General features: G+C 48.3%; 1 protein-coding gene across 2 annotated transcripts in view; it reads right to left on the bottom strand.

The window, feature by feature from the left end:
• The window catches only part of LOC146796188 (unconventional myosin-Ig-like), a 1,225,789-nt gene that overhangs the window by 1,155,973 nt on the left and 43,798 nt on the right, over positions 1 to 26,018 (bottom strand). For both annotated transcript variants that reach the window (XM_085628614.1, XM_085628615.1), the window contains exon 2: positions 10,755 to 10,963. In XM_085628614.1, the coding sequence (XP_085484740.1) occupies positions 10,755 to 10,963 (209 nt within the window). The remainder of the gene's footprint in view (positions 1 to 10,754; positions 10,964 to 26,018) is intronic.

Below are 26,018 nucleotides of genomic sequence, written 5' to 3'. Positions count from 1 at the left end.
CACTTTTAGAAGTGGGCATTTCTGTGTGCTATGTGTCTTTGTGCCTGCCTGATGTTTATTGCATGTCTGGCTCTGGAGTGACAGGGACTGGGGAGGTGCAGTGGCTCCAGAGGGGCTGTGTGAGTCAGCGCTAAGCTGAATGGGCCTGATCTGCATTTGGAGTAGTAAGAGGAGTAGTCTGTGACCCTGAAGAGGTCTGTGCCTGCCTCTTACAATGCTGGCTCCGCCCCCCTGTGGTGTTTCTGGGTTCCAGAACCTACTCTGTCAATGGGGACTGTTGTGCACTGTAAACAAATGTTGGAGTGCCCCCCAGAGCTGGTCTGGACCGGGAGCAGAGCCCTGGGAACAAAGACAAATGTGGTATAAATATTGGGGCTGTTACGCCATCAATCAATCAATCAATCAATCAATCAGGGGGTTTATAGAGCGCGCTACACACCCATGAGGGTTTCAAGGCGCTGTGGGGGCAGCTCCAGATCAGTCGAAGAGCCAGGACTTGAGGTCCTTCCTGAAGGTGTGCAGCTTCGGGGAGCGTCTGATGTTCACAGGGAGCTCGTTCCAGGTCTTGGCTGCGATGTAGAAGAAAGCTCTCCCACCTGCTCTGTGTCTGCGGATGCGAGGGACCTCTGCCAGGGTGAGGTCGGCGGAGCGGACGTTCCTCTTGGGTACGTGGAAGAAGACTCGCTCTTTTTGAGGTATTTGGGTCCGATGTTGTTGAGGGATTTGTAGGTGTGGATGAGGAGCTTGAAGCTGACCCTCTTCTCGACGGGGAGCCAGTGGACGTCTTGTAGGTGTTGTGTCATGTGCTTGTGACGTGGTGTTCCAAGGACGAGTCTGGTTGCGACGTTCTGGATGGTTTGGAGTTTGTGTAGAAGAGTTCTGTTTATTCCGGCGTATAGGGTGTTGCCGTAGTCCAATCCGCTGGTGATGAGCGCGTGGGTGACGGTGCTTCTGCAATCGGGAGGAGGATCCATTTGAAGGTCTTGTGGAGGATCAACAGGCAGTTGAAACTGGTGGAAGCGACGCCGTTGATCTGGCGGTTCATGGAGAGGGAGGAGTCGAGGATGATGCCGAGGTTTCGTGCATGGTCTGTAGGGGTGGGTGGCTTCACGAGGGTGGAGGGCCACCAGGTGTTGTCCCAGGCGGAGGGGCAGGGGCCGAGGATGAGGACCTCGGTTTTCTCTGAGTTGAGCTTCAAGCAGCTGTCTTTCATCCAAGCTGTGACGTCCTTCATTCCTTCATGGAAGCAGAGTCTGGAGTCTTCGAGGGTTCTTCGTGAGCGAGAGGATGAGCTGGGTGTCGTCGGTGTAGGATACAATGCTGACCCCATGCTGTCTGACGATGGCGGCAAGGGGGGGCCATGGAGATGGTGAAGAGCGTCGGGCTGAGCGATGATCCTTGGGGTACTCCGCAGTTGATGTCAGTGGATTCGGAGAGGAAGTGAGGGAGTCTGACCCTCTGGGTTCTGCTGGAGAGGAAGGAATGGATCCAGTCGAGGGCAGCTCCTTGTATCCCTGCGTCGTGAAGCCTGGCTGCAAGCATGTGATGAGAGATGGTGTAGAAGGCTCTGGAGAGGTCTAGGAAGATGAGGGCCGCAGTGTGTCCCTGGTCGAGTAGTATCCGGATCTCGTCCGTGGCGGCGAGGAGGGCGGTCTCGGTGCTGTGGTTGCTGCGGAATCCAGATTGTGAGGCATCCAGGATGGAGTTTTCTTCGATGAAGGCAGTCAGCTGGGTGTTTATGAGTCTCTCAGAGACTATGCCCGCAAAGGGGAGGAGAGAGATGGGTAGGTAGTTTTACAGGTCTGTTGGGTCGGCCGTTGGCTTCTTGAGGAGGGGTTTAACCTCTGCCCGCTTCCAGTTGTCTGGGAAGATGCCGGATCTGAAGGATGTGTTGATGGTCCGTCCTAGTTCAGGTGCGATGGTGGTGGTGGCCCTGTGGAATATGTGCGGTGAGCAGGGTTCCGTTGGGGCCCCTGAGTGGATTTTCTTCATGGTGGTGGTGAAGTGATCGATGGTGGCGGGATTCCAGGTCGTGACGATTGACTTGTCTGCGGTGGCGGAGCGGGGAGTGGTGTCCGGCGTCTGTTCGCTGAAAATGTCGTAGAGGGCCGGAATCTGCAGATGGAAGTAGGAGCTGAGCTTGTCGCAGAGTTCCTGGGAGGGTGTGACGTCCGTGGCTTCGCTGTGGGGTTTGGTGAACTGCTGTATGACGTTGAAAAGTTCCTTGGCGTTTGTCGCATTGGTCTGGACTTTTTCTCTTATGAAGGTCCATTTGGTGACTCTTATGCGCTGGTGGTAATCCTTCAGGGCGCTCCTGTGGTTATTCTGTTCTTCCGCGGTTTTCTGCTTTCGCTAGGTTTTCTCTAGGCATCTGCAGGAGTGCCTGGCTTCTTGGAGTTCTCTGGTAACCCAGGCGGCCTTCAGAGGGCACTGTTTGGTGGGGTGGCGGAGTGGTGCGAGCTTGTCGGCACAGCAGGAGATCCAGCGGTGAAATCCTTTGGCTGCGGAGTTGGTGTCAGTCGTGGCATTGAGGGGGTCTTGGAGGAGGGTGCTGTTGAGGTGTTCCTCTGTGACCTTGCTCCAGTTCCTTTGTGGCGGGCGTGAGGCGGGCTTGAGTGCCGTGGTGGTGTTGAAGGTGAAATGGGCACAGTGGTGGTCCGTCCAGTGGGGCTGGGTGGTGTGGCTGAAACTGATGTTTGTTACTCCTGCGAAGATGGGGTCGAGGGTGTGTCCGGCTCTGTGAGTGGGCGTGTTGACCAGCTGCTTCAGTCCGAGGTTGGCGAGGTTATCGAGGAGAGTGTTGGAGTCGAGGTTGTTGCGGTTGTCGAGAATGAAGTTAAGGTCTCCAAGTAGAATGTAGTCTGTGGAAGTGATGGCGTGGGGTGCGGCGAGCTCGGCGATGGTGGTCGTGGACTGGGTGCAGGGTCCTGGCGGTCTGTAGATGAGGGTGCCGCGTACAGTGGTCCTGGGGCAGGTCTGGATCTGGAAGTGGAGTTGTTCTGTATTGGAGTGGGGTCACTTGTGCTGCAGGTGGAGAGTCAGTGGGGGGGTCTTGTGTGCAATGGGGAGTCCTCCTCCTGGGCGATGGGGGCGGTCCTTTTTCTGGATCTTGTAGCCGTTGGGGATGGCGGTGGCGATGTTGGGGTCGGAGGTGGTGTTGGTCCAAGTTTCCATCGACATCGGGTGAGATGGTGTCGATCAGGTCCCAGATCTCTATGGTGTGTAGGTGCAGGGAGCATACGTTGAGGAGGTACGTGCATCGGGCAGGCCTTCGGGGGTAGTGGGGGCTTTGTCGACGGTGAAGGATCTACGGCAGGGTCTGCATGAGAACTGCCTGTGGGTGGTGTTTGGCAATGATCTTTCGCAGTCAGTTCGTCTTCCGGGATTGAGTGAGTGGATGGTGGCAGAGTCGTAGTAGAGGGGCCTAGGAGAACTAGGGTTCCTGGCGCTGGCCGCGGTTGGGTCGTGGACGGGCGCAGACAGGCTTGCCTTTGGCACGCGACTGCGCAGCAGTCTGCATCATGTAGGGGATCGGAGAGACGCTCAGCTGGGAGGCACGAAACGGGCGAGGGCAGGGGGGAGGGGTTGCGGGTCAGCAGCGGCAGGAACCAGGGAGAAGGGAACGTGATGGGAGTGAGAGGGGCAGGGTAACAGTGAAAGCGCCGAAAATTAGTAGGGAGTGGAAAAAAATAGAACACAACATTGCACAAAAATGGGAAAAGAGAAACAGACAATCAGAGTTCACCAAGTATTGAATACAATTACCGCGATGCAGGAGAAATAAAACACAACAATGCACAAAAATGGGAAGAGAGAAACAGACAATCAGAGGTCATCAAGTATTGAATACAATTACCGCGATGCGGCAGGCGGGCAGAGATCAGCCTCGAACCCCCAGGCTGGGGGCTCAGCGGTGGCGACGGAGCGAGTGGAGCTGCTGGGGAGAGTGCAGGCCTGTGACCGAGGTTAAGGTCAAGGTCAAAGTGTGCTGTTGGTGCATCCTTGAAGACTACTGGGTGCCAGGACGAACTGCCACGAAGGGCTCCCCCTCTGCTGGAGGGTCCAGTGAGCTGGCCTGCCTGGGACCAGCTCTGCCATGTGAGCTTACTTGGGAGCTGGAACACTGCGTGGACTGCAGTATGCCAGAAGGAACCGCCACTTTGACTGTGCCTTGGGTGTGTTGGCCTCCTGTTGAGAATCCCAGGGATTCAAAATATTTGTAGGAGGAGGGACCTCTGCTGGGTCTTGCGGTGGCGAGCTGTCCTCCTTTCTTTGATCTCCCAGGAGACCATGTAAATTGCTTGAGGGTGCTTCCCTCATCATCTCTGCAGCCTCAAGACCAAAAGCACGGGTGATTCGCTTCTTGTGCTGTTCAGCGCATGTGAGCTCTTTCATGGTGTGGCCGGTCGCTCTTTGCTACTGAGGGACGGGAGAGGAGAGCTGAGGCAGGAGAAGCGCTCTCCCTCTCCCTGGCGGCTGGTGCATGCTCTGGCAGTGACCTCTAGCCGGGGCTCTGCTACGTGGCCCCGGGCTGCAAATGATCATGACTACAAGCCGCCGATACCATGGCAGACTGAGGAAGCTTCCATCACAGTCCCGATGTCTGGCCCTGCTCACTGGGAAGCCTGGAACCACCAGCATTGCCTAGCAACCTCCTGAGGGCGAGAAAGGAGAGCCACTGGAAGCCAGGCAGTAAAAGACTGCATGGCCAAGCCTGGTTGTGGGCGTGACGAACGGGGCCGCGTCCCGGGAATCAAGCGGAGGAGACCGAAGAGGGCCCTGTGAGCCCGGAAGAAGAAGCCACGAACAACGGAGACTTTACTGGTGACGAGCTTCCGCATTGGTGAGTCTCGTGGATTCCTGCCATTGTGCCGCACGGGCGAGGACAGCTGCACTAGGGGCCCTTCCTTCACGAAGGCCCCTGCTCCCCAGTTGGAAAGGGAGCGTTTAGATACCCACCACAGGAGGGCTAGGAGCAGAACCGCTCAGCCCCCAAGTAGTGGCGAGTGGGGCTGAGTGTCCCTGTTATGTCCTCGCCACATGAAACCCCGGTGAGTGGCGCTTACGAGGCACCTTGGGAGTGCTTGTGGGTTTACACAGCTGTATCGCCGGATTGTGGGCAGCTGCAACGTGGGGGGCATTTTGGTGCTGATGAGGAGACAAGGGTGATTTGCACCCTCACCCTCATTTTTGTACCGGCCGTTTGGGGCCAGTGCCCTGCTGCATTGGCAGCCTGGTGACCAGTTACAAGGCCACATGCTAGTAGAGCCCTGACTTTGGGACAGAGGGCATTACGGGAAAGCCCAAGACGGGTCCCCGAGGAAGGCCAGTCGGCCTGGTGTTTGCCTCATGTTTTAGTTGGGCGTAAGGCCCCGAAGTGATGTGTGCACTATGGGAGTGTTATTGCTGTGCACTAGTAATTTAGGAGGTATGCCTAAGACGCTATGCATAAAGTGTTTATGCTACATGCAACGTTACTAGAAGTTACTGGTTGTTTTATTACTTGAATGTTCTAAGTGGTGATGACAGTGGCCCGATTGGCCCTGTAATGTATATAATCCCCTGTAAAGTGATACCTAAGTGACAGATGGCACAGTGTATATTTGTGATTAAGTTCTGATGTGTGTTATGTATAATACAAAGGCTATTTTTATATAACCTTGTGCGGAGTTTCTTTTGTGGTGTGCCTAGTGTGTCGCTGCTGTGTGAGTGTGTTGCGCAAATGCTTTACAAATTGCCTCTGGGATAAGCCTGACTGCTCGTGTCAAGCAACCAAGGGGGTGAGCAGGGGTTATCTTCGGTGTGTAACTCCCTTGCCCTGACTAGAGTGGTGCTTTCTGCCGGGCTTAGGCGCTTGCCCTAGCAAACCAGAAATCCCATTTCTAACAGAGTCCTTTTGAAAAACGAATCACACCAGGTGACTTGAACAGGAAGGTTTGAGCTAACAACTGAAAGAATTTCGAAAAGGCAGAAAGATACCCTTTGACTGCGCCCAAAGCAAAGCCTTGCCAGGTTAATGATAGAACAAAAAAAAAACAAAGGTGCTAAGAGAGGATCAACATTTTTGCTACACCAAGCCATATACTTGTCTCAGTGGCAGGAGTATACTACCTTGGTTGAGGGAAGACTGGCTTCCCGAATTACATCACTGACTTCTGAAGGGAGGTCAAAGGCTGTCAGTTGCTGCTGCTTAATCTCCATGTATGAAGGCGGAGTGTATGCAGGTTCAGGATCCTGTCTTGTTGCTGTGGCTGGAGATCCTCCCGAAAGGGCAATATGATTGGAGGGCCAATGCCTAAGCTCAGGAGGGGGAGCTCTGGAGCCAAAAGAATGACTTGGGCCTGGTCGTTCCCAATCCTCTTGAGAAGTCTGGGCAGGAGCGATAGCAGTGGGAAGATGTACAGGAGTCCTAAAATCCTCTTGAGATTCAATGCATCTCAAGGTGACAGCCGCCTTGGAAACTCCAGCGCTCAGAAGTGCTAACAATGTGTATTCTTGGCGAGCGCGAATAAATCTAGTCAAGGTTCTCCCCTGTCGCTGAAGAGACTGCATCACATCTGGGTGCAGATGCCATTTGCGAATCAGGAGGCATTGATGTCTCAGTTTGTCCGCCCTGGCGCTCAGAGATCCTACAAGGTTTTGCACAAAGAGGAATCTGTCCTGACATTCCAGCCATGTCCAGAGATACAGGGCCTCTTGACACAGGGTCCAAGACCCCACCCAACCCTGCTTGTTGCAATACCATATGGAGGTAGTGTTGTCCTTTAACACCTGAACTAGCACTTCCCTTGAAGGAAGGAAAGCTTTAAATGCCAGGCAAATCGCTCTAAAATCCAGCAGGTTGATGTGGAGCTGAGACTCCGTAGAAGACCAGGGTCCTCCAATCTCCACCTCTCCCAGATGGATGCTCCAACCCATGACTAACACATCTGTTACCCTAGTCTGCTCAATGTGGGGAAGGGAGAGGGGTCTGACACTGGCCCAATCGTGGTTCATCAACCACCACTGCAGATCTTTTGCTGTTCCCTCTGGTTTTCTGGACCAGGTCATATAGAATCACCTGATGCTGCACCCACTGGGACTTCAGGTTTCACAGAAGAGCTTGCAGATGCCAGCAGACATGTGTCATCAGCGAGATACAGGAGGCCATGAGGCTCAGCAGGCTCAGAGTCAGTCTCGGAGGAATTCAAGATAGAGGCTGAAATATCAGAACCGTAGCCTGAATATCCAGGACTCGCCACTCCAGAAGATAGGCTAGAAATTGCACTGTGTACAGAATAGCTCAGATGAGAGGGGGCGTCTGAGAGGGAGTGAGGAGTACCTCTAGCACATTAATATCTCTGCAAAAGCAGGAGGTCTGCTGTATTCTGGAGGTGGGAGACGACTGCCAGGAAGAACCTGCCTTCAACAGCCACTTGTCAAGGTAGGGCAAAGACTGGATTCCCAGACCTCCACAGATGGGCTGCAATCACCGCCATCACCTCTGTGAACACCTGAGGGGCGCTGGTAAGGCCAAAAGGGAGCACAGCGAACTGAGAGTGCTGGTAGCCCATCATAAATCGCAGGTAATGCCTGTGGGCAGGCAGGACAGGTAAGTAAAAATAGGCGTTCTGCAAGTCCAATGCTGTCAGTAAGTCTCTGGGGTCCAGGCCAGGCCAGACAAGACCATAGCTAATGTGAGAATCTTGAGATTCTCCTTCTTCAGGAAGAAGTTCAGTGGGAAGGCTTCCATCCTCTTTGGGCACCAGAAAGTAAAGGGAATAGCAACCACAACCTACTTCTGAAGCTAGCACCCTCTTGACGACTCCATTGGCTAACAGAGCCTGCATTTCCTGACAGACCAGGAAGAGGTGGTCCTTCGTCATCCAATCTGAGGATAGTGACATGGGCAGCTACATTTCGGTGAAAGGAAGGGTGTAACCCTGTTGAACAATTTAGAGCACCAATTTGTCCGATGTTATGGACTGTCGAAGGGCAGCTGGTACTTGAACCTGCCACCGATTGGTTGCCCATTATGGTGAGAAGGCAAACTACAGGGATTTGGAGGCTGTGGTTGCAGAGGAAGTGGTAACCTGGGCAGATTTCTGGCCCTTGGTCCCACAGGGCTTGTGGGAGCTGCATTTGCGACTACAAAAAGACTGGGAAGCCTGTTGGCCTTGGTGGCTAGGTGGGAAGGAATGAGGTTGTTAGCCCATATCGTAGCCGCAGAAGAGGCAAAAGGCAGAGTGAGATTGACATGAGGCCGTGAAGAGTCCCAGCCACCAGGCAAAGGCCCTGCTGTCCTTAACGGACCTGAAGTCCTTATAGCGCCCGAGCGCTGAAACTGCTTTGTCGCCAAAGAGGCAGGTGGTGCCACTGAAGGGTATGTTCATAAGGGATGCCTCGACGTTCCCCAAAAAGCCAATCGTCGCGTTGAAGAGCCAGTCACGACACAATCGCTCAACCTAGAGAGTTGGTTGTCCAGAGTCTGCAGGGTATGGTGAACTTTGCTGCGACCTTGTCTTCAGCAATAGCCTGGGTCAGTACTGCTCAGGCCTTCTCCGAGACCACAGGCAGCACTTGCGCAGCTGAATCTCAAACTGTGTGGGAACACAAGCCCAAAAGGCACGTGGTGTTCACCAACAGCAGTGCAAGGCTGGCAGAAGAGAACATTCTCTTGCCAAAGCTGTCCAACCTATTGGATTCATTATTCAGTGGTTTGACAGGGAATGCGCCAGGGTTGACTTTGGATGTGGAAGTGTGGATGCAAGCTGGGTCTCCAGGAGTGGGGCAGTGATGGTGAGCAATTTTCCTTATCACAGGAGCCCCTGTGGAGGACTTGGCTCATGTATTGAGAAGGACATTTGTGAGAACTTTGTTGAAGTGGAGGAGAGGGTCTTTGGGGGCGACTCCTGTCAGAAACACCTCTGTCAAGATGTTTGTCTTGCCACCAAGGGTAGCGTAAGGTTCAGGACCTCAGCCGTCCTCCTCACCACCATGACAAGTGAAGCCCCTCCTTCCATAGCCACACTAGGAGGAGAGACTAAGCTAATGTCTGGGGAGGTGTCCAAACCACTGACATGTAACAATTCCTCATACCAGTTATCTTCTGGCTCTTTCATGGGGTTGGGTGTAGCAATAAGGATCCTCAGATTCCTCCAAATTGCACTCGCTACAGGGCCTATCAAAGAAAGGAGAACTAGGCTCTAACTTGGATGGTCGAGTTCCAGCTGGTACCCAGTCAAAGTCAGGCGATGCCGGTCTGGCTCTGTATTGGAGTCATTATAATGATGGTGTTGGTGCCGCCATGAGTTGTTGTGGCGCCAGGACATAAAGATGTCATTAGAACGGGCTTCGAGGAAGGTCGCGGTTTCACAACTGGAGCCGATCTGGACTCAGGAACAAATCTGTTGGGCCCGACTGGCGCAGAGGTTGAACCCACCTGTGGGAATCCATTGCGGCACCTGATGAACTCATAGGGCCCAAAGACACTCCAGAAGGGTCGGCCCACCCAAATATGAGGTGGAAGGCCTCATAAAACTCTTTTAATTGGGCGAAGGTGGGTCCAGCTCTGGGAATCTCTGGGTGGTGTGGAGCAGACTCAGTCTCTGCAACTGGTGTGTGGGAGTGGGGCCTAGAACGGTTGTGTTGCTCCCGTGCCTCATCCAAGGAATTGGATCAGTGCGGTGAAGTTGAAGAGCACTTCGACTTCTTAGATGTTTTAGATTTTGGGTGGAACTTACCTGACGATGACTTTGAGTGTGATGAAGACTGCCAGGAAGGGCTCCACAGATGGGCCCATGACATTCCGCTCAGCCAGGGCTTGGACCTTCGCGGAGTTGACTATAGCCGGGTGACCAGGAGCTTCAAAGAATGCACTCGAACCACCTTTGGATTCATGGCGCAGTAATCGAGACAGGCCTAGGAGTCGTGGCCAGGTTCCAGGCACCAGAGGCAAACAAAGTGGAGGTCTGTCACAGACATCAATCTGTGACAGGAACCACAGAGTTTAAACCCCACAGGTTTTCTTAGGGCACATCCTTAAGCAAACTGGAGGGGAAAATCTCAAAAAGGGTCGAAAAAAGGTTGAAACAATTGTCCAAAAGTTGGGTTGTGGTAGCTCTCTCCAGATCTGATCTGATGGCGGGTAAAGAAAAGAACTGATGTCAGCCTGGGAAGGCAACAATATAGGCACCGCACATGTCACAACAGGCGCTGATCACCCGACACAGCGCTGAACAATGCTACATATCCTCACATACGGGGAGTAGTGTTCGAAAATGTCCAGATCCAGTCTGATGCCTGGCGAATATTCTAAGGTAAGGAATCTGTGGCTAGAAGTCTCTCTCAGATTTTCATGTATCTTCATCATATTGTAAATACAGGCACAAGTAAGGCTGCTCTTATGTTCTTGTAACAATTGTTAATTACATCAGAATAAAAGATAATAAGGTATTTGTTTGATTTAAAATATCCTAATCTCTCAGAACTCATTATCAACAGTACAATTTGAATACTTGGAAGATACCACCACAAAACTTTGTCAACTAGGAATCGGTATACTGATAAATTGTGATTTCGTTTCATGATAAATAAGAACATGATGGATAAAAGTTTCACTCCTGTGCAGGTGTTTAAAACCTGTAATGGTCAGAGTTTGCATTGAAAGTATTACATTTAGATGGGTAACACATCCCTTACCCCTAACATAAACTTTATAAGGAGAATTTCAGAAAAGAATGAAACGTTGTGAAGGTGCTCCCCACTCTCTGTACCTGAGATCACAATGCAAGTGTCCTTGGCTCTGCGCTTCATGGCCTTGTATGCAGCATCAGCGATGGCATAGAGGTGAGGCGGTCGTTCGTACAGCTCTCGTCCCCGGTACTGATCGATGACATCTTTCCCATAGAGGTCCATCTCCCTGTAGGGGTTCACAGACACCACCACCTCCCCAATGTAGGTGTAGATCCTGCCCTTCTGGAATCTAGAATTGAAAATGGCAATCAGTTGTAAAATAATTATTTATACAAATAACACTACAAAGTGATTTTTTAAATGGGGTGTAGATGACAGCTGCAATTATTACCCATGTTGATGAAGACCTTCTGAACCAGTTTGGAAGGATGAATGGCTGAGTTATGCTATCAGTGTGCAATATTACAACCAGGGATGTGGTAAGCCTTTCTCATCCTATCTCTCACTGCCGTTATCCAACATGCGAATATTAAATAAGCAGCAAAGACATATGTTTAATGTGGGATAGAAAAGATCCCCTTCATGGCCCGAGAGTGCATCCACCATTGCCTTCTGGTTCTGGGTATTTTTGTGGATATTGATGGGCCAAAGCAATTGATGGGGCAGGGTTTTGCAAAAATGAAACCTGCTCGAATCGAGTACCCCCATAATACGTACTAACAGTAAGTAGACGTAGTAAACCTAACGTGCACCCACATAAACAACGGGAAACTGCTTTGTGCCTGCCTGAATCAACACGTAATCACACAGTATTGTAATAACTTTTATGCTTTTGAAGAAACGAAGAAATTGCATGAATAGGCCGCAAGTGCTGTAGTGGAAACAGAGTTCCAGGTACACACATTGCTATGTTAGCATAGGTGTCTTAGAAGTTAAATCGCCATCTTGCCACTTTTGCTGCTTTTGCACATGACACTGCAGATAGATGTTATTATATGAAAACTGCTTGCTTGCCTTTTCTTCACATGAGAACGGTCTGTTGTTCACATCCCTAGACGTGCACCTCGACCTTGGTCTGAACATTGTGTGCAGAAACAGTCAGGGCCAACAAACAATGTATGATTTTGAATTCAGGTTGATCGGCCCACACTCTAGCCTTAGCACGCACACAGCTGCAAATATCTGAAATTCGAGCACCTTTAATATTGCAGTCTGCATGCATGAGATACACACTTTGGAGAAGACTTTTTCTAGACACAGAGCAAAGCTGATCCTGTGATGTGATTCACCTAAGCTGTTATTTACGGTATGGGGTTCCCCATTCAAACCTAGAGACCTTCTATTAGTCTAATAATACCAGCTTACTAGTGAAGAGAGGGTGGTTGTATTCCACTATCATTTGTAACATGATTTCTCCCTTTATTTTCTATGGTATTGTAACAATGCTGATGGTTTTATTCTTAATCATTTGTCTGCTTATGTTAGCCAAAGTACTGCATTTTAGGACACGTAGTTTATAAAATAAACGTTTTAAACTTTACTGTGTCTCTGATTACTCTTGTTGTGGACTGATATGGGAATAATAAAGAACAGGTATTTCTGATTCCCACCATTCCTGAGAGAACTCTAAGTCGCATGTTCTGGATTGTCTGGTAGCTTCGAGATGATACGGAGAGTGAATGAGACTCTGATGCTAGTCGGATAGGGGTTCTGGGTACTGAGGTGAGTTTTTGGTATACCGCAATTCACTCAGGTGCCGGTTTCCTGCGCATAGTTCTGTGCATGAGCAGTATCCCTGCAACAGTGCTTCAGTATTTGCATGTCACATTCTGCTTGAAAGGTAATGATTAATGCCGCTTTTCGCACTCGGATTATACTAGGTAACATTAACGGGAAGTAGAGAATGGTGGGAGGTAAACAGTGATGGTTTCATTATCACATAATTATTAAATGTTAATTTCTATTTACTTTAGTGTACTGGAGGAAGACGCCATCTTATTTAACTTAGCTATGGTGGGAGGTGGGAACTGTTCGGAGCATGTTCGTTCTGCCATGAAGAGAAAAAGATGTGCTGTGCACCGCAGATGACATGAAGGAGTGAAGGCCAGTATGTCCGTCGCCTGCCGACTGCTGTATTTGAGCGTGGGACCAGAGGTGTCCTCAGCAAATGACTTTGATTCACAAATAAAGAAATGTACAATTTGTAACTGTTGTGGGGAACATGTGAATAAGTTGAGATTCAGACCATGGGAACGGTTGTACACAATAAAGCTGTTGAATAAAGGGTGAAATCATGGTGGTGTGACAATGCCACCTCCCCAGTACACCAATCCCTGTGCGAGTTAGAGGGTAAAATGCAACATTTGAGGGATGGACATGTCAATTTAGACTATATTTAGGGTGCCTTTAGGAGCTTGTCGAGAAGCTCAGGCTGACAGGAGAGAAGAAGGGAGATGCGTCGCTGTTCGTTTGTTTTGCAGAGAGGCCTAGCTGTTCCTATCCTATTCTGTTCCTGATTTAATATCTTGCGTTTCCTGATTAACTTTTGGGGAACCTCTATCATCTCCTGGGTCCAGGGGGTGGTTCTCTCCCCTACAGACTGATAGGTTTGTATTTAGCCTATATAGTTCTCAGAATCCCAGCATTAATGTCTCTGAATCTTTTGTTTCTCCACCTATCCACTCCGACAAAAAATATATTGATATGTATTATTTTTGATGAACCGATTGTCTCTTCATCTATCCCTCCATTAGGTATTATATTGTTTGGCATAATCATTTTGCTGAATCCTTTGTCTCTTACTCTATCCACTCTTTCTAGGCATAATGTCATTGCAAAGTGAGTCTGTATAATTGCATTATTTCTCCTGTCGTGAGGTTCGGTGTTTGTAATTGTGACCTGGTGCAGATGAGCATTTACCTTGAATTCTGAGATAAAACTCATTTATTAACCTTACCGAGAGTCTGTAATTAATTTTGACAAATGATTAGTGAGTTTGTATTTTATCATTAACATCAACTATTCAACTAATTGGTCCATCAACCAAATAAAAGATATCAATATTAGTTATTTAGCGGATGTCCTAGGAGATCTAGAGAAGAAATAAGTGATGTACGAAACAAATTGACACCAGCGCATCAGGGATACTGGGTGAATGTGTTCGGGCCAATGTAGTGATTTGTCGAGTATCGATCCCTGATCAATTATTGGTATTGGGGCTGGATCACTAGGCTCTGTGGTCTGGAGGGGCACACTATGTGCACCTTGCTTTTGATTGAGCGTGACTACAGTCAGCTCACTGGGCTGTGAAGGACTGAGATAGGTGGCAGAGACTGAATATACTTGCTGTACTTTTTACCTGTTGCCTGCAAAGGAAGAATCTCCTACTGCCTTCTCTGTTTAAATGATCTACGAGTCTCCTACAACTGGGTACTTCACTCCACCCATATACAACATTGATGTTGTATGCATGGTTAAACTATGTAGGTGTAGTAGGACAAGTATGGAGCATATGTGCTGTACTTGGCTTTTGCTGACCAGGAACCCATTTTGGATCTCTGTGAGTGGTAGATACGATAGAGGTTTGAAGGAGGCTGCTAGACAGTGAACACAGGGCTTCTCCAAAAACAATCCCAACATCCTTTCAACATAACCAGACTCTAGAGTGTGGAGGATATGAGATGGATAAAAGATATACTGCCCCTTAGAAGTGTAGGAATAGCTTGTCCCCTTGCTCCATTCTTCCACAGAGGTGTTACTTCGAACAGGTTAGGATGTAGCTCAGAGAGGAAGGCTTTCCCTCTTTTGTTCCTTTGATTCGATTCTCTCTGACAGGCAAATCAAGGTCCCACCCCCTTCTTTCTGACACCATAGGAAAAAGACAGTCAGAGAAATACACTAACGTCCATAACTGCCTGAGACCAGTTCCACAGTAGAACCTGTTGGATATGCAGTCTCTACCTGCAAACTATGGGGCAGAACACCATAGTCAAAGTGCCACGATTTCTCACTGAGTCTGACCAGTGCCGAGGTTCTCACACCAGTGGAGACTAAGAAAGACATTTGAGTTCCAGGTTTGAGATTGATGATACCAGCACCCCTTTGCCAAGCTTGGGAACAGGAACCTGTAAGTTTTACACGTTGCCAGGAGAAGCTGCCCTGACCCGTTGTGAGCGAAGGAGCCCACTGACTGCTGAAGAAGGGTTCTTGAGATATATTTGAACAGGGGAAAGGTTGCCTAAAAAGGAGGACTTCGAGGGGCGTGCAGAGAGAAATGGGCATAGACCCTCTCTAGCCTAGGGAAACATCTGCAACGCCAGGTCCTGTGATGTGGTCCTGTAACAGTGGTGAGCCTGCAACGCGCCGTGGAGAGAAGTGACTAGCTCCCTGAAACTGTGCTTGCATATGGCACACTGACCTCTCACAGCCTAGTCTGCGAAGCTTTGTAGGTGACCAGATATAGTGAAGGTTAATACAAAGAACAGAATCAACTAGGAACTGACTGTGACAACTTGGTGCGAAAGAAATTTGCAACCCCGTCAGCAGTTTAATCCCAGAAGAAGCAGCACCTGTGGCATTGAGTAAGATCTCCACAATGTTTTGCTTTTTTGCCAAACCATGATCATCTCTGCAATCCAGTGTGGACTTTTAATTTAGGTAGGTAGTGAACTTGAGCTTTTGGCCAGAGGAAGTTCCAGAGAGAATGAACTACCATCCCCAGACAGGGGGTAACTAATCGCAGTCTCTGTCTACCTGTGCCAGTGCAGCCTCTGCACTCCCGACTTAGAAGAATACACGCTTTAGCGGGGACCAGAGATATCACAGAAGTAGTCAGGACCAGGGTAGCACCAACGTGGCCACTCTCCGAGCCTCGTGTGCAGCAGCCTCTGGCTGAACACACACTTGAGATCTTTAATGTACAGCTGTAAGACTTAAATATTGTGAGAATGCTTGCAGTAACAGACACTGGAGCAGCTAAATTACATTTTAAGAAAAGTCATATTGGCGTTAGCTAAGGCCCTAGAGAAGTGACTGGAATGTGTATCCTGTAAGGCTGTAGAGGACAATTTAATATACCTCGCACTGATTGGTAAACTTATTTATAAGAATCTGCATGCAGCTTAAAGATAGGATTGGCTGACTGCCCCATACAGTGCATCCATATATACTGTTGCTGCTTTTGAGCCTCTGTAGTTAAACGTGTATTGTTTTGCAGCATTTAGTGATCAAAGTACCTTTTCATGCCAAATAAAAGTACCAGTAGGGCAATTAATTATTAATTGTTGTGTCTTGTGAAGCCCTACGCAACACCACCAACCTGAGTAAGCCTTGGACCTTTACACCTACCTACTCTTAGCACAAAGTGCTCAATGTTTGTATTTAGTGACTAGTTATTGGGATCAATAGTAAGGTAATCCCTAGGTTACCAAATGTAAAAGCCTCTCCTTTTCATAGTTTGAGCCCAGTCACCCGTGACTGACCGGGACTCCCAAAAAGGGTCCTACATTCAGGGCTTGATTTAGAGTTTGGTGGTCAGGTTACTGCTTCACACCTTGACATATATACCTCTGCCTTATTGCAAGTTCCACAGGATATAATGCACTAGCAGTAGGGCAGACGGGGTACCCGTTACGTTACACAAAGTAGTGCAGAACTAATATATCCTATTTGAGCAGGCTTTATAGGAAACCGAAACTGCAGCAACAAAACTACAAAAAGCCTTGCGCATAATTGATCTCACTGGGGGAGACTCAGTACTTCTCTTCTTCGTCTTCGAAAACGTTTTTGACATGATTGATTAGGGCTTACTGACAGATGTACTTAAAAAGTTAGAAATCAGTCCCAGATTTACAAAATAGGTTCTAGCTGGCTACCACAATCTGAAAGAGAAGATCATGGTGAATGGTCAACTGATGGAAGGCATAGCCAAGGGAAGAGGCACAAGACAAGAATGTTCCCTGACACCTCTATTGTTTTCCCTGATTATTGAATCTTTCCTGTAATAAATCAGAGAGAATATGGATATCATAAGACTGTTTCGAAATGACTGCTTTTGTAGATGACATACTTCTGTGCATGTTTTCCCCTAAAGAGTCACTAAAATCTCTGGTTATGGAGTTCCAAGCTTTGGCACAGTGATAGGCTTGGAAATTAACCTTACTTATCCATTCTTGGTGTGTGGCCAAGACGGCAGCGAAGTGAGACAAGTCTTTCCCCGCTCCGCTCCTGGATGCTGCAGAAAAGTATCACCCGGCCCATCTGCTGATGCACCCTGTCACAAAGGACCCTGGCGGTTGACCCTGATCTTGAAAGAATCAGCAGGGATCGGTATCCCATGTCTGAACCCACAGAGTAAGCCAACACACGAGGTGTGTGGCCGGCTGCTCACAAAAGTGGAATCTGTGCTTCCGTGTGGCTAACTGGTGCCGTAAAAAGTGAGAATCACACTAGATAAAGATGAGCAACCTTCAGAAAAACCTCTGTGGATTGAAGCTGGGATCTGACTAATCTGAGGAGCTCAGTGTGCACAATCGAGTGTGTTCCATGTGCAGCCACTCGCCAATGAAGGTCAGTGAGCCAATACAAACACAGTAAGACACTCCCTAGAAGATAACAAGCATTCATAAATGAGATGAAGGCATCGCGACCCATAACACTGCTCCAAAAGTGTGGGGAGAGAAAGAAGTGGATCTCCCCAAAGGCCACAACAAGCATGTCAATCAGGATTGCACCTAACCAAGAAAAGGTTCCTCCATGTACCTCGAGGCATCACAATGTATCTAAGACCAGAGGAGATGTAATAGCTGGAGAGGAGTCCCCCTTATCGATTCTGCACACAGTGTTGCATACCTCCGCTGGTCCCAGCCTCGGCCCGAGAGACACTTTCAAGCGACATCGAGGGGTATGGTGCTGATGTTAGCCAAAATCTCATGATTTAGCAGGAGTGACATAACAATGCCAGACACGGTTAGACTTACAGCAGCGGAACAGGGGCTGGAGGCTAATGGGTGCAGCTGTCGACCTGGCATTTCAGTCTGCCATGTCAACGTGCAAATAAAAAGGGGCTTCACAGTAAAAGACCTGCTGTCCAAGAACACAACAAAGAAAGCCAACACCCCAATGAGAGAACTAAAAAATAGGGTTATTTCTAGGATCCCCAGTAGACAACACAGGAGGATACAGAGGCCCCCATCAGCAGCTCCTACATGGATGGCCTCATTGGAAACCTTTATGATGATATACCTGGAGGACCTTGATAACAGGTCCCGAAGATCTACTGCCAGGTTACAGGGAGTTCCACAACATGCTGAAAAAGGAGACATTGAGGAATACATGGGAAGACTGTTCAAACAGATCCGTCCAGAACTACAACCAACAGATATTCAGCTGGACAGGACACATAGAGTGGGAATGGTCTCCAAAGCTTTGGGAGCTGCCTTGGATATCTTGACCTTCTTACACTACTATAAACAGAAAAAGGGTATATTGGCAGCATCACTAGAGGCAGGTACAATAACATTCGAGGGAGCCAATATGGCTCTATAAGGACTTGTCGTTGGTCACCCTGCAGAAACGCTGCTTCCACCACCCTGCGACCAGCTTTTTAAGGGAGAAAGGATTTAAATATTAATGGGGCTTATGTTCCCAAGGGATGGTAAATTTCACAAATTATGCTCACCTGCTGAGGCTTACGTATTTTGGAGTTCAATAACATTTCAGAGGGGGAAGAAACATCAAATCCAGAGCTCCCCCCTAGCGGGCTCCAAACCTGGAAGATGGAACGCAAACTCAAAGAAAAATGCCCTGAAACCTACAGCACAAAAAGTGCAAAGGGGAAGCAGAGCTGTTGTCAACAAGCTCCAAGTGAACACTGATAGCCGGGAGAGGTAAGATGTTCATCAAAGGAAGATATCTCTAGGACATCTTGATGTGAGTTTGTCACTTATCAGGGGAAATGGTGGCATCATCCAAGGGTGGGTTTTGGTTCACACTAGAGTAGGTTTGACAGGGAATGGGGTGGACATGATATACAGATCACATTTGGCAGGGAGAGAACTATATATATATATGTATTCACTGAAAAAACCATAGGTTTCAGGGGCGTTATAGTTAGCTGGACTTTTCACTCGTACAAAACCATTGAAATTCCCTGTTATAGTTAGTTCAGCTAACTATAACTTGCGCGCCCGCAATGCACTGCTGATTACGTCACATATTACATCACTCTTGACATGGTCAGTGACATCACTCATGACATCACTGATGGCATATCAAATGACATCACTGATGACATCATCCAGTGAATGTGTGTTTTTCTGAAAATTACATATGTTTTATATATGTATATCTCAAGGTCGATGGAAGAATAAATGGGTATATAAGTGTCTAAATGGATGATTTGTTTTTGAAAAATTGATTGTATAACTGACTGATTAAGGGAATACATGGCTTAGTGAGTAATGTTTAAATATGTAAATATCTGTATCAGTCTCTCACTTTGTGTATAAGTGGCTGCATGGGTTGGTGAGTAGCTACATGAGTGTCTATATAGGTTATTAGTTGGTTTTTTGAGTATCAGTATGAGTGTCTGAGTGCCTGTATGGTTTGGTGGGGGGTATTACGTAGTGCATAGGTGCATGAATGAGTGACTCACTGTTTGTATGTGTTGAAGACTGCATGTGTGCAGGACTGTATGGGTGGATGAGTGTGTGCATGGGTGTGTTAGTGAGTGAATGACTGTCTCAATAGTGTCTTTATGAGTAACTACATATGGTTTAAACTAGTATATGTGACTATTGGTGTATATAAGTGAGTATATGTGAGAGTGAGAGATTGGAAGAGTTCCTGTATGAATAAGTATGTGTTTCTATAAGTGATTGTTTAAAAGACTAAGTATGTGTAAGTTTCTATAGAAGTAAGTGTGGTGGTGTGTGTATAACTGTATATGCAAGTAAATGGATGTTTGATTCTTTATTAGCATGAGTGACTATGTGTGTGAGTAACTATGGATGAGTGGCGTTGTGTAACAGGATGTATAGGTGTATGAGTACATATGATGAGTGAGTACATGTATGAGTGACTGTATAGGACTGTTGGTGAATGAGTGGATGTGTATGTGGATCTTAGAATTACTGAAAAGGTTGTTGTAACTGGTATTGGTATGTCCATTGTTTTGAAAATGTTAGTTTCTATTTTTGAATGTGTGTATCAAAGGTTATATTAGGGGGAGAGGAGGTCTGCCACTCTATTACAAGGATGAAGTGATCAGTGATGTCATCAGTGATGTCATTTGAGATGTCATCAGTGATGTCATGAGTGATGTCACTGACCATGTCATGAGTGATGTAATATGTGACGTCATCAGCAGTGCATTGCGGGCGCGCAAGTTATAGTTAGCTGAACTAACTATAACGGGGGAATTTCAATGGTTTTGTACTAGTGAAAAGTCCAGCTAACTATAACACCCCTGAAACCTATGGTTTTTTCAGTGAATTTTTAAGGTTTTTTAAATGCTAATTCCTAACTATAACGTGCCTGAAACCTATGGTTTTTTCATTGAATTTCAAAGGTTTTTTAAATGCTAATTTCTAACTCTGCCTACAGAGATAGGACATGTGAAGAAAGAAGAAAAAACGCACAGAAAGAAAAAAAAGAAATGCAGAAAGAAGCAACAGAAGTCCTCAAAGACGAAGAAAAGTGCAGGAAGAAGGATAACGTGCAGAAAGAACAAACAGAAGAGCAGAAAGAAGCTGTGTTGAAAAATCATCCTGTGCCCTCAACTTTTTCAGACGGATACTGGTGGTAACTGAGTCTGACTAACCAGTCCTAGAGCCAGTGCTATGTTAAAAGACACTCAGAATACAGTGAAAACACCTACATAAACTAGGGAACACTATGCTTTGGGGTCCCCCTGTGATTAGCATGACCTCCTCTTTAAGCCCCTAGTATATAATAGGGCAGGGGATTAAAACTACCTCTTAATACGCGCCACAGGGCGTGTTTGCACACGTCACCTCAGTCCCCGTCCCCTCCCTTCCCCACTGGGTAACACGCCCTGTGGCCGTTTTAAGTTGGGAGATTATGTCCCCTTGAATCCTGACGGTCCCTAGGGTCCAACTAGCCCACTAGGTACCTCCAGTAAGCGCCACTGAGCTGTGTTGCAGAGAGATGTAAAAAGGGGCACGGCCTAGACCACCTCTCTGCAATGCAGCACAGTGGTGCTTACTGGAAGCACCTGGTGGGCTAGTTGGCCCCCAGGGTCCCTCAGGATTGAAGGGGAATTATTTCCCCAAATTAAAACGTGCCACAGGGCGTGTTTGCACACGTTAACTCAGGCCCGTCCCCTCCCTTCCCCACTGTGTAAACACGCCCTGTGGGCGTTTTTAGTTGGGAGATTAAGTTCATTTGAATCCTGAGGGTCCCTAGGGTCCAACTAGCCCACTAGGTACCTCCAGTAAGCGCCACAGAGCTGCGTTGCAGTGAGGTTTAAAAAGTGGCATGGCCTGGACCACCTCTTTGCAACGCAGCTCAGTGGCGCTTACTGGAAGCACCTGGTGGGCTAGTTAGCCCCCAGGGGCCCTCAGGATTGAAGGGGAATTATTTCCCCAACTTAAAACGCGCCATAGGACGTGTTTGCACACGTCACCTCAGGCCCCGTCCCCTCCCTTCCCCACTGTGTAAACATGCCCTGTGGCCGTTTTAAGTTGGGAGATCAAGTCCCCTTGAATCCCGAAGGTCCCTAGGGGCAAAATAGCCCATTAGGTACATCCAGTAAGCGCCATTGCAGAGAGGTGTAAAAAGGGGCACGGCCTGCACCACCTCTCTGCAACGCAGAGCAGTGGCGCTTACTGGAAGCACCTGGTGGGCTAGTTTGCCCCCAGGGTCCCTCAGGATTGAAAGGGAATTATCTCCCCAACTTAAAACGCGCCACAGGGCGTGTTTACACACGTCACCTCAGGCCCCGTTCCCTCCCTTCGCCACTGTGTAAACGCGCCCTGTGGCCGTTCTAAGTAGAAAGATTAAGTCCCTGTGAATCCTAAGGGTCCCTAGGGTCAAACTAGCCCACTAGGTACCTCCGGTAAGCGCCACAGAGCTGCGTTGCATAGAGGTGTAAAAAGGGGCGTGGTCTCAGAACACCTGTCTGCAACGCAGCTCCCTGGCGCATACTGGAGATGCCTGTTGGGCTAGTTGGCTCTCAGGGACCCTCAGTATTGAAGGGGAATTAATTCCCCAACTTACAACTGGCCAGGGGGCGTGTTTGCAGAGTGCTGCAAGGAGGGGGCGTGGCCTCCGGCGCGATGCCGGTCTTTTATTTATTTTATTTTTTTAAGAAGGAGGGCTGTGTGGCCCCCCTTCTTTTTCTAATTTATTGGCCCTGGGGACCTCATCCCCCAGGGCCTGCACCCTAATTTTTTTTTGTTGAAAAAAATTAATTTGGAAGGGGGCCGCATGGCCCCCCTCCCAAGGCCTTAATCGGCCCCGGGGACCCCAACCCCCGGGTCATGGCCTTTTTAAAAAAAAATGATTTAGGAGAGGGACTGCGTTGCCCCCCTCCTCAGGCCACTTATGGCCCCAGGGACCCCATCCCACATGGAATGTATTTAAACCGCTAGTGCAGCTCTGACATGTCTGACGCCCTACCGTGCCTAATCCCTGCGCCCCCGCCGGTGGGTACTCTCCAAGTAGACACCCTTATTGTTTACTTATAAAAACATGGGTAGCTATTAAACGGGCACATTTAATACACACGCACACCAAGCCATTCAAAGGGGATTCAACAAAAATTTGACCAAACTATGCAAGAAACCCCCCTCGCGGTTAATAAAACACACATCCACCGCCGGATGTGTAATACTTTTTATTTTACTATCTGGAAAGGAGACGAACCTCACTTGAGAGTCACAGTGTGCTCCTGGCTGAGCCCAATACTGTGTTACACCCACCAGTGCCTGCCGAGTGCCACACACCTCTGTGTTGTATTCCACCAGCTAGTGCGTATGCTATGACACTCTCTAGCCCATGTGCACTGTACCACCACCCCGTGAATATGTCATCCCACACTTGCCTTTGCACGGGTTATATTGCCCCATCTAACGTGCCTTCCTCAATGCCTATGTTATAACGCACAGCGCTATGCCATACATATTACAACCTGGGATCCATATCTTTGTCACAGTGCATATGCAACGTTACACTCCCCAGCACATATTTTATATTACAACTTTAGAGACTAGTTAGGTTACACAACACTGCCCTGTGCATATTACACTTCAAGGCGCATATCGCATAGCATGCGCTAGTGCCTGTGCTATCTCGCGCTCTCCAATGAATCTGTCATTGCGCACAATGTATTGCATATTATATTTCACGCCCCGGTTCATCTTATATCACACTTTTTGGTGCATAGTTTATACCATATACTATATCTAGTTTTCATTTTCAATCGTGCTCTCAGGATTATGTTCTATATAACACTGCGTCCACCTACCCATTTCACGGGCATTACATTTTGCGATGGGGGTGGAGGGTCAGGGGGTGTTTCTGCCAAGTGAGCCCGGAGTCACAGTCACAAACGTCCTCTTCTTCCTGAATAAAAGTGAGATTATGCTGCATACTTGTTCATATTTTAAGTAGTTCGCACAGACACACATTTTAAAAACAATAAAGTTCCCTACTACTCACCTTCTCTGAACAGTTAGCTTGCTGCCCCATCCACCTCCTCCCTATCCTCTGTTGTCTGAATCACTGGACTAGCCTCCTCCCTCCTGCCATGCATGGTCTGATGTGCTGCCACTGCCCTCCATTTAGCATGATGTACCAGTCCACTCCTCCTGCCCTCCATTGCCCAATTCTCTGGCCCATCATTGACCTCCTGCTTAGCCTCTGTGCTTAGCTTGCTGCCCCTATTCTCCTTCCCCCTGCTCTCCGATGTCTTTGTGCATGCCCCTGCTCCATCCTTTTTGCCCACCATGTTCCATGGACCTGCCACTCCTATCTACTCTGAGTGTTCTGTTGAGCTGCCACTCCCCTCCCACCTGCCTAGCATTGTCAGATGACTGTAACCTGTCCCTGCCACCTCCACCCTGCCTGTCCACATGCCATGCCCCTATCCCCTTCCTCCTGTCCTCCATGGTCCATTTTACTGCCACACCCTTCTGCCCTCCCTGGTCTGTTGTGCTGCAACTGCTCCTCCTGCCTGCCCCGCACGGTCTGTTGTGAGGCCCCTTCCCCTGAACTCTCTTGTCTGTGCCCAGGTCCTGACCCTCCCTTCTATCCTCCATGGTCCTTTGTGCATGCCCCTGCACCCTCCTTCTTGACCATCATAGCCATTGTGCTGCCACTAAACCTCCCGCTTGCCATGCATGGTCTTCTGTGCTGCCATGGCCCCTCCCACCTTCCCTGTGTGGTCAGCTAGCTGCCCCCGACCCCCTCCCACCTTCCCTCCATGGTCTGTGTGTATGCCATCATAGTCTCACTGTTGCTCTCCATGGTGTGTCTTGTTTCTAGTGCCCCTCCTGTCTGACCTCCATGGTCATCTTGCTGCTCCTGCCCTGCCCCCTTGCCCCCAGCCCTCTGTTTCCATGTGCAGACCCCTATTCCCTCCCTCCTGGCTTATCTGTTCCATTGTAATGCCCCTGATCCGTCCCTCCTGCCCTTTATGGTCTGTTATGCTGCAGCTTTCTCTCCTATCTGTCCATTATGGTCAGCTAGCTACCATTGCCTATTTCCCCTCTGTTCTCTGATGTCCATGTGCATGGTCCTGTCCCCTCCCTATTGCTTTCTATGGATTGTTGTGCTGCACTCCCGTCCCGCATGCCCTGTGTGGTGTATTGTGCTGCTGCAAACCCTGATGCCTGTCATGTAGGGTCAGTTTGGTGCACCTCTCCATGCCCCTCCAGTCCTCTGTTATCCGAGTCCATGTCCCTACCTCAATTCGTCCTGCCTACCATGATCCAATGTACCATACTTGCGAACATTTTGAACTTGGTAAGAGGGAGATTTTGAAAAAAGAACTGGGGTATTGATTTTCCCTTTAGAGTTACATTGAAAAAGAGGAGGAGATTGTAGACAGGAGACAGATCAAATAAAGCCCATTTGAGCTTAAAAACATTGGACGTTTCCTGGCTGAAACGGGTCTGTTGGCATGTATGGTTGTACTACCACTGCCTCTTCCTTCTGCCCACAATGGTCTATTATATTGCCACAGCCTCTCTTGCCAGTCCTGTATTGTTGGTTTGTTGCCCCTGCCCCCCTTTCCACTGCCCTCCATAGTCTGTTGTGCTGCCACTGCCCTTCCTGCCTGCCCAGTGTGGTCAAATTGTTGCCTCTGCACTCTCCTACCTGCCTTCAATTTTCAGAGTCCGTGCCCCTGGCCTCTGCCTCTCAGCAGTATCCCAATGAACAACTAGATTGCTAACATTCTATATTTATTACAAAAATGTGGAACGCCTGACGTCATCTTGATGTAATCAAAACTGTAATACATAGAGCATTTCCTTTAGAAATTACATATATGAGAGGGTCTTATTTGCATCAAAATTATGGTTAGTGCTCTAAAAAACTAAAATGAGGACATATTTTCTGAGTTTTCAAATAGCGACAAAGAACTTTTAAATTATTTGTAATCTTTATGTTTTTGTATCCAGTTGACCACTTGATTAAATGTTGCACTTAGGGGAGAGGATGTGGTGTTACTTCCAGAGCTGCAGACTTTGCAACTGGGGAACCAGGTTGGAGTTTCTGCTTCAGCTCAACATTCTGTGATTCTGGTCAAATCACTCCATGTCTACAACCAAAATGAATTTGATCTTGTGTGATGTAACCAATGCTCATGTAAAGCACTCTAATACCTGACAAGTCTGCACTATATAAAACTGCAAATACACAAAAAATAAGTGTTTTGCACAATTCTGTCATTGGGCTACATGTGGGCTACATCTGGGGGGTATTTGTGCTGCATTTGGGCTCTTTTGTCTCTGGTGGCCATCTTGGGAGATTTATTTGTTATGAAGTATCCTAATTTCCCATTTACTGCAGTCTCCTCAGTAGGAAATGCTTTCAGTTTTTAACTTTGATTCCATTAAGGAAGGTATTCAGATATGTCACACATTTGCCATAAATTCTGAATGTTAGCACTCTAGGTGCTTATTAGATCACTGTAGTAAAGCTACTGCTCACCAAGGAAGACTGCTGCTGGTATTCAAAGTGCATGTTTCAGTCTGCATGTCAGAATTTTTTAATGAAATTGAAGAGGATTTGAGAAGTCACTCAAAATGTGACCTAATTTTTCTTTCTGCAGCACTAATCATACTTTCTATGGCAAAATGAACCCCCTCATTTTGTTC

Source organism: Triturus cristatus, chromosome 10 (genome assembly GCF_964204655.1).
Source record: "Triturus cristatus chromosome 10, aTriCri1.1, whole genome shotgun sequence".
Classification (NCBI taxonomy): Eukaryota; Metazoa; Chordata; class Amphibia; order Caudata; family Salamandridae; genus Triturus; species Triturus cristatus.
Note: the sequence above shows the minus strand (reverse complement) of the source record. Positions and strands in the feature narration are given on the sequence as shown.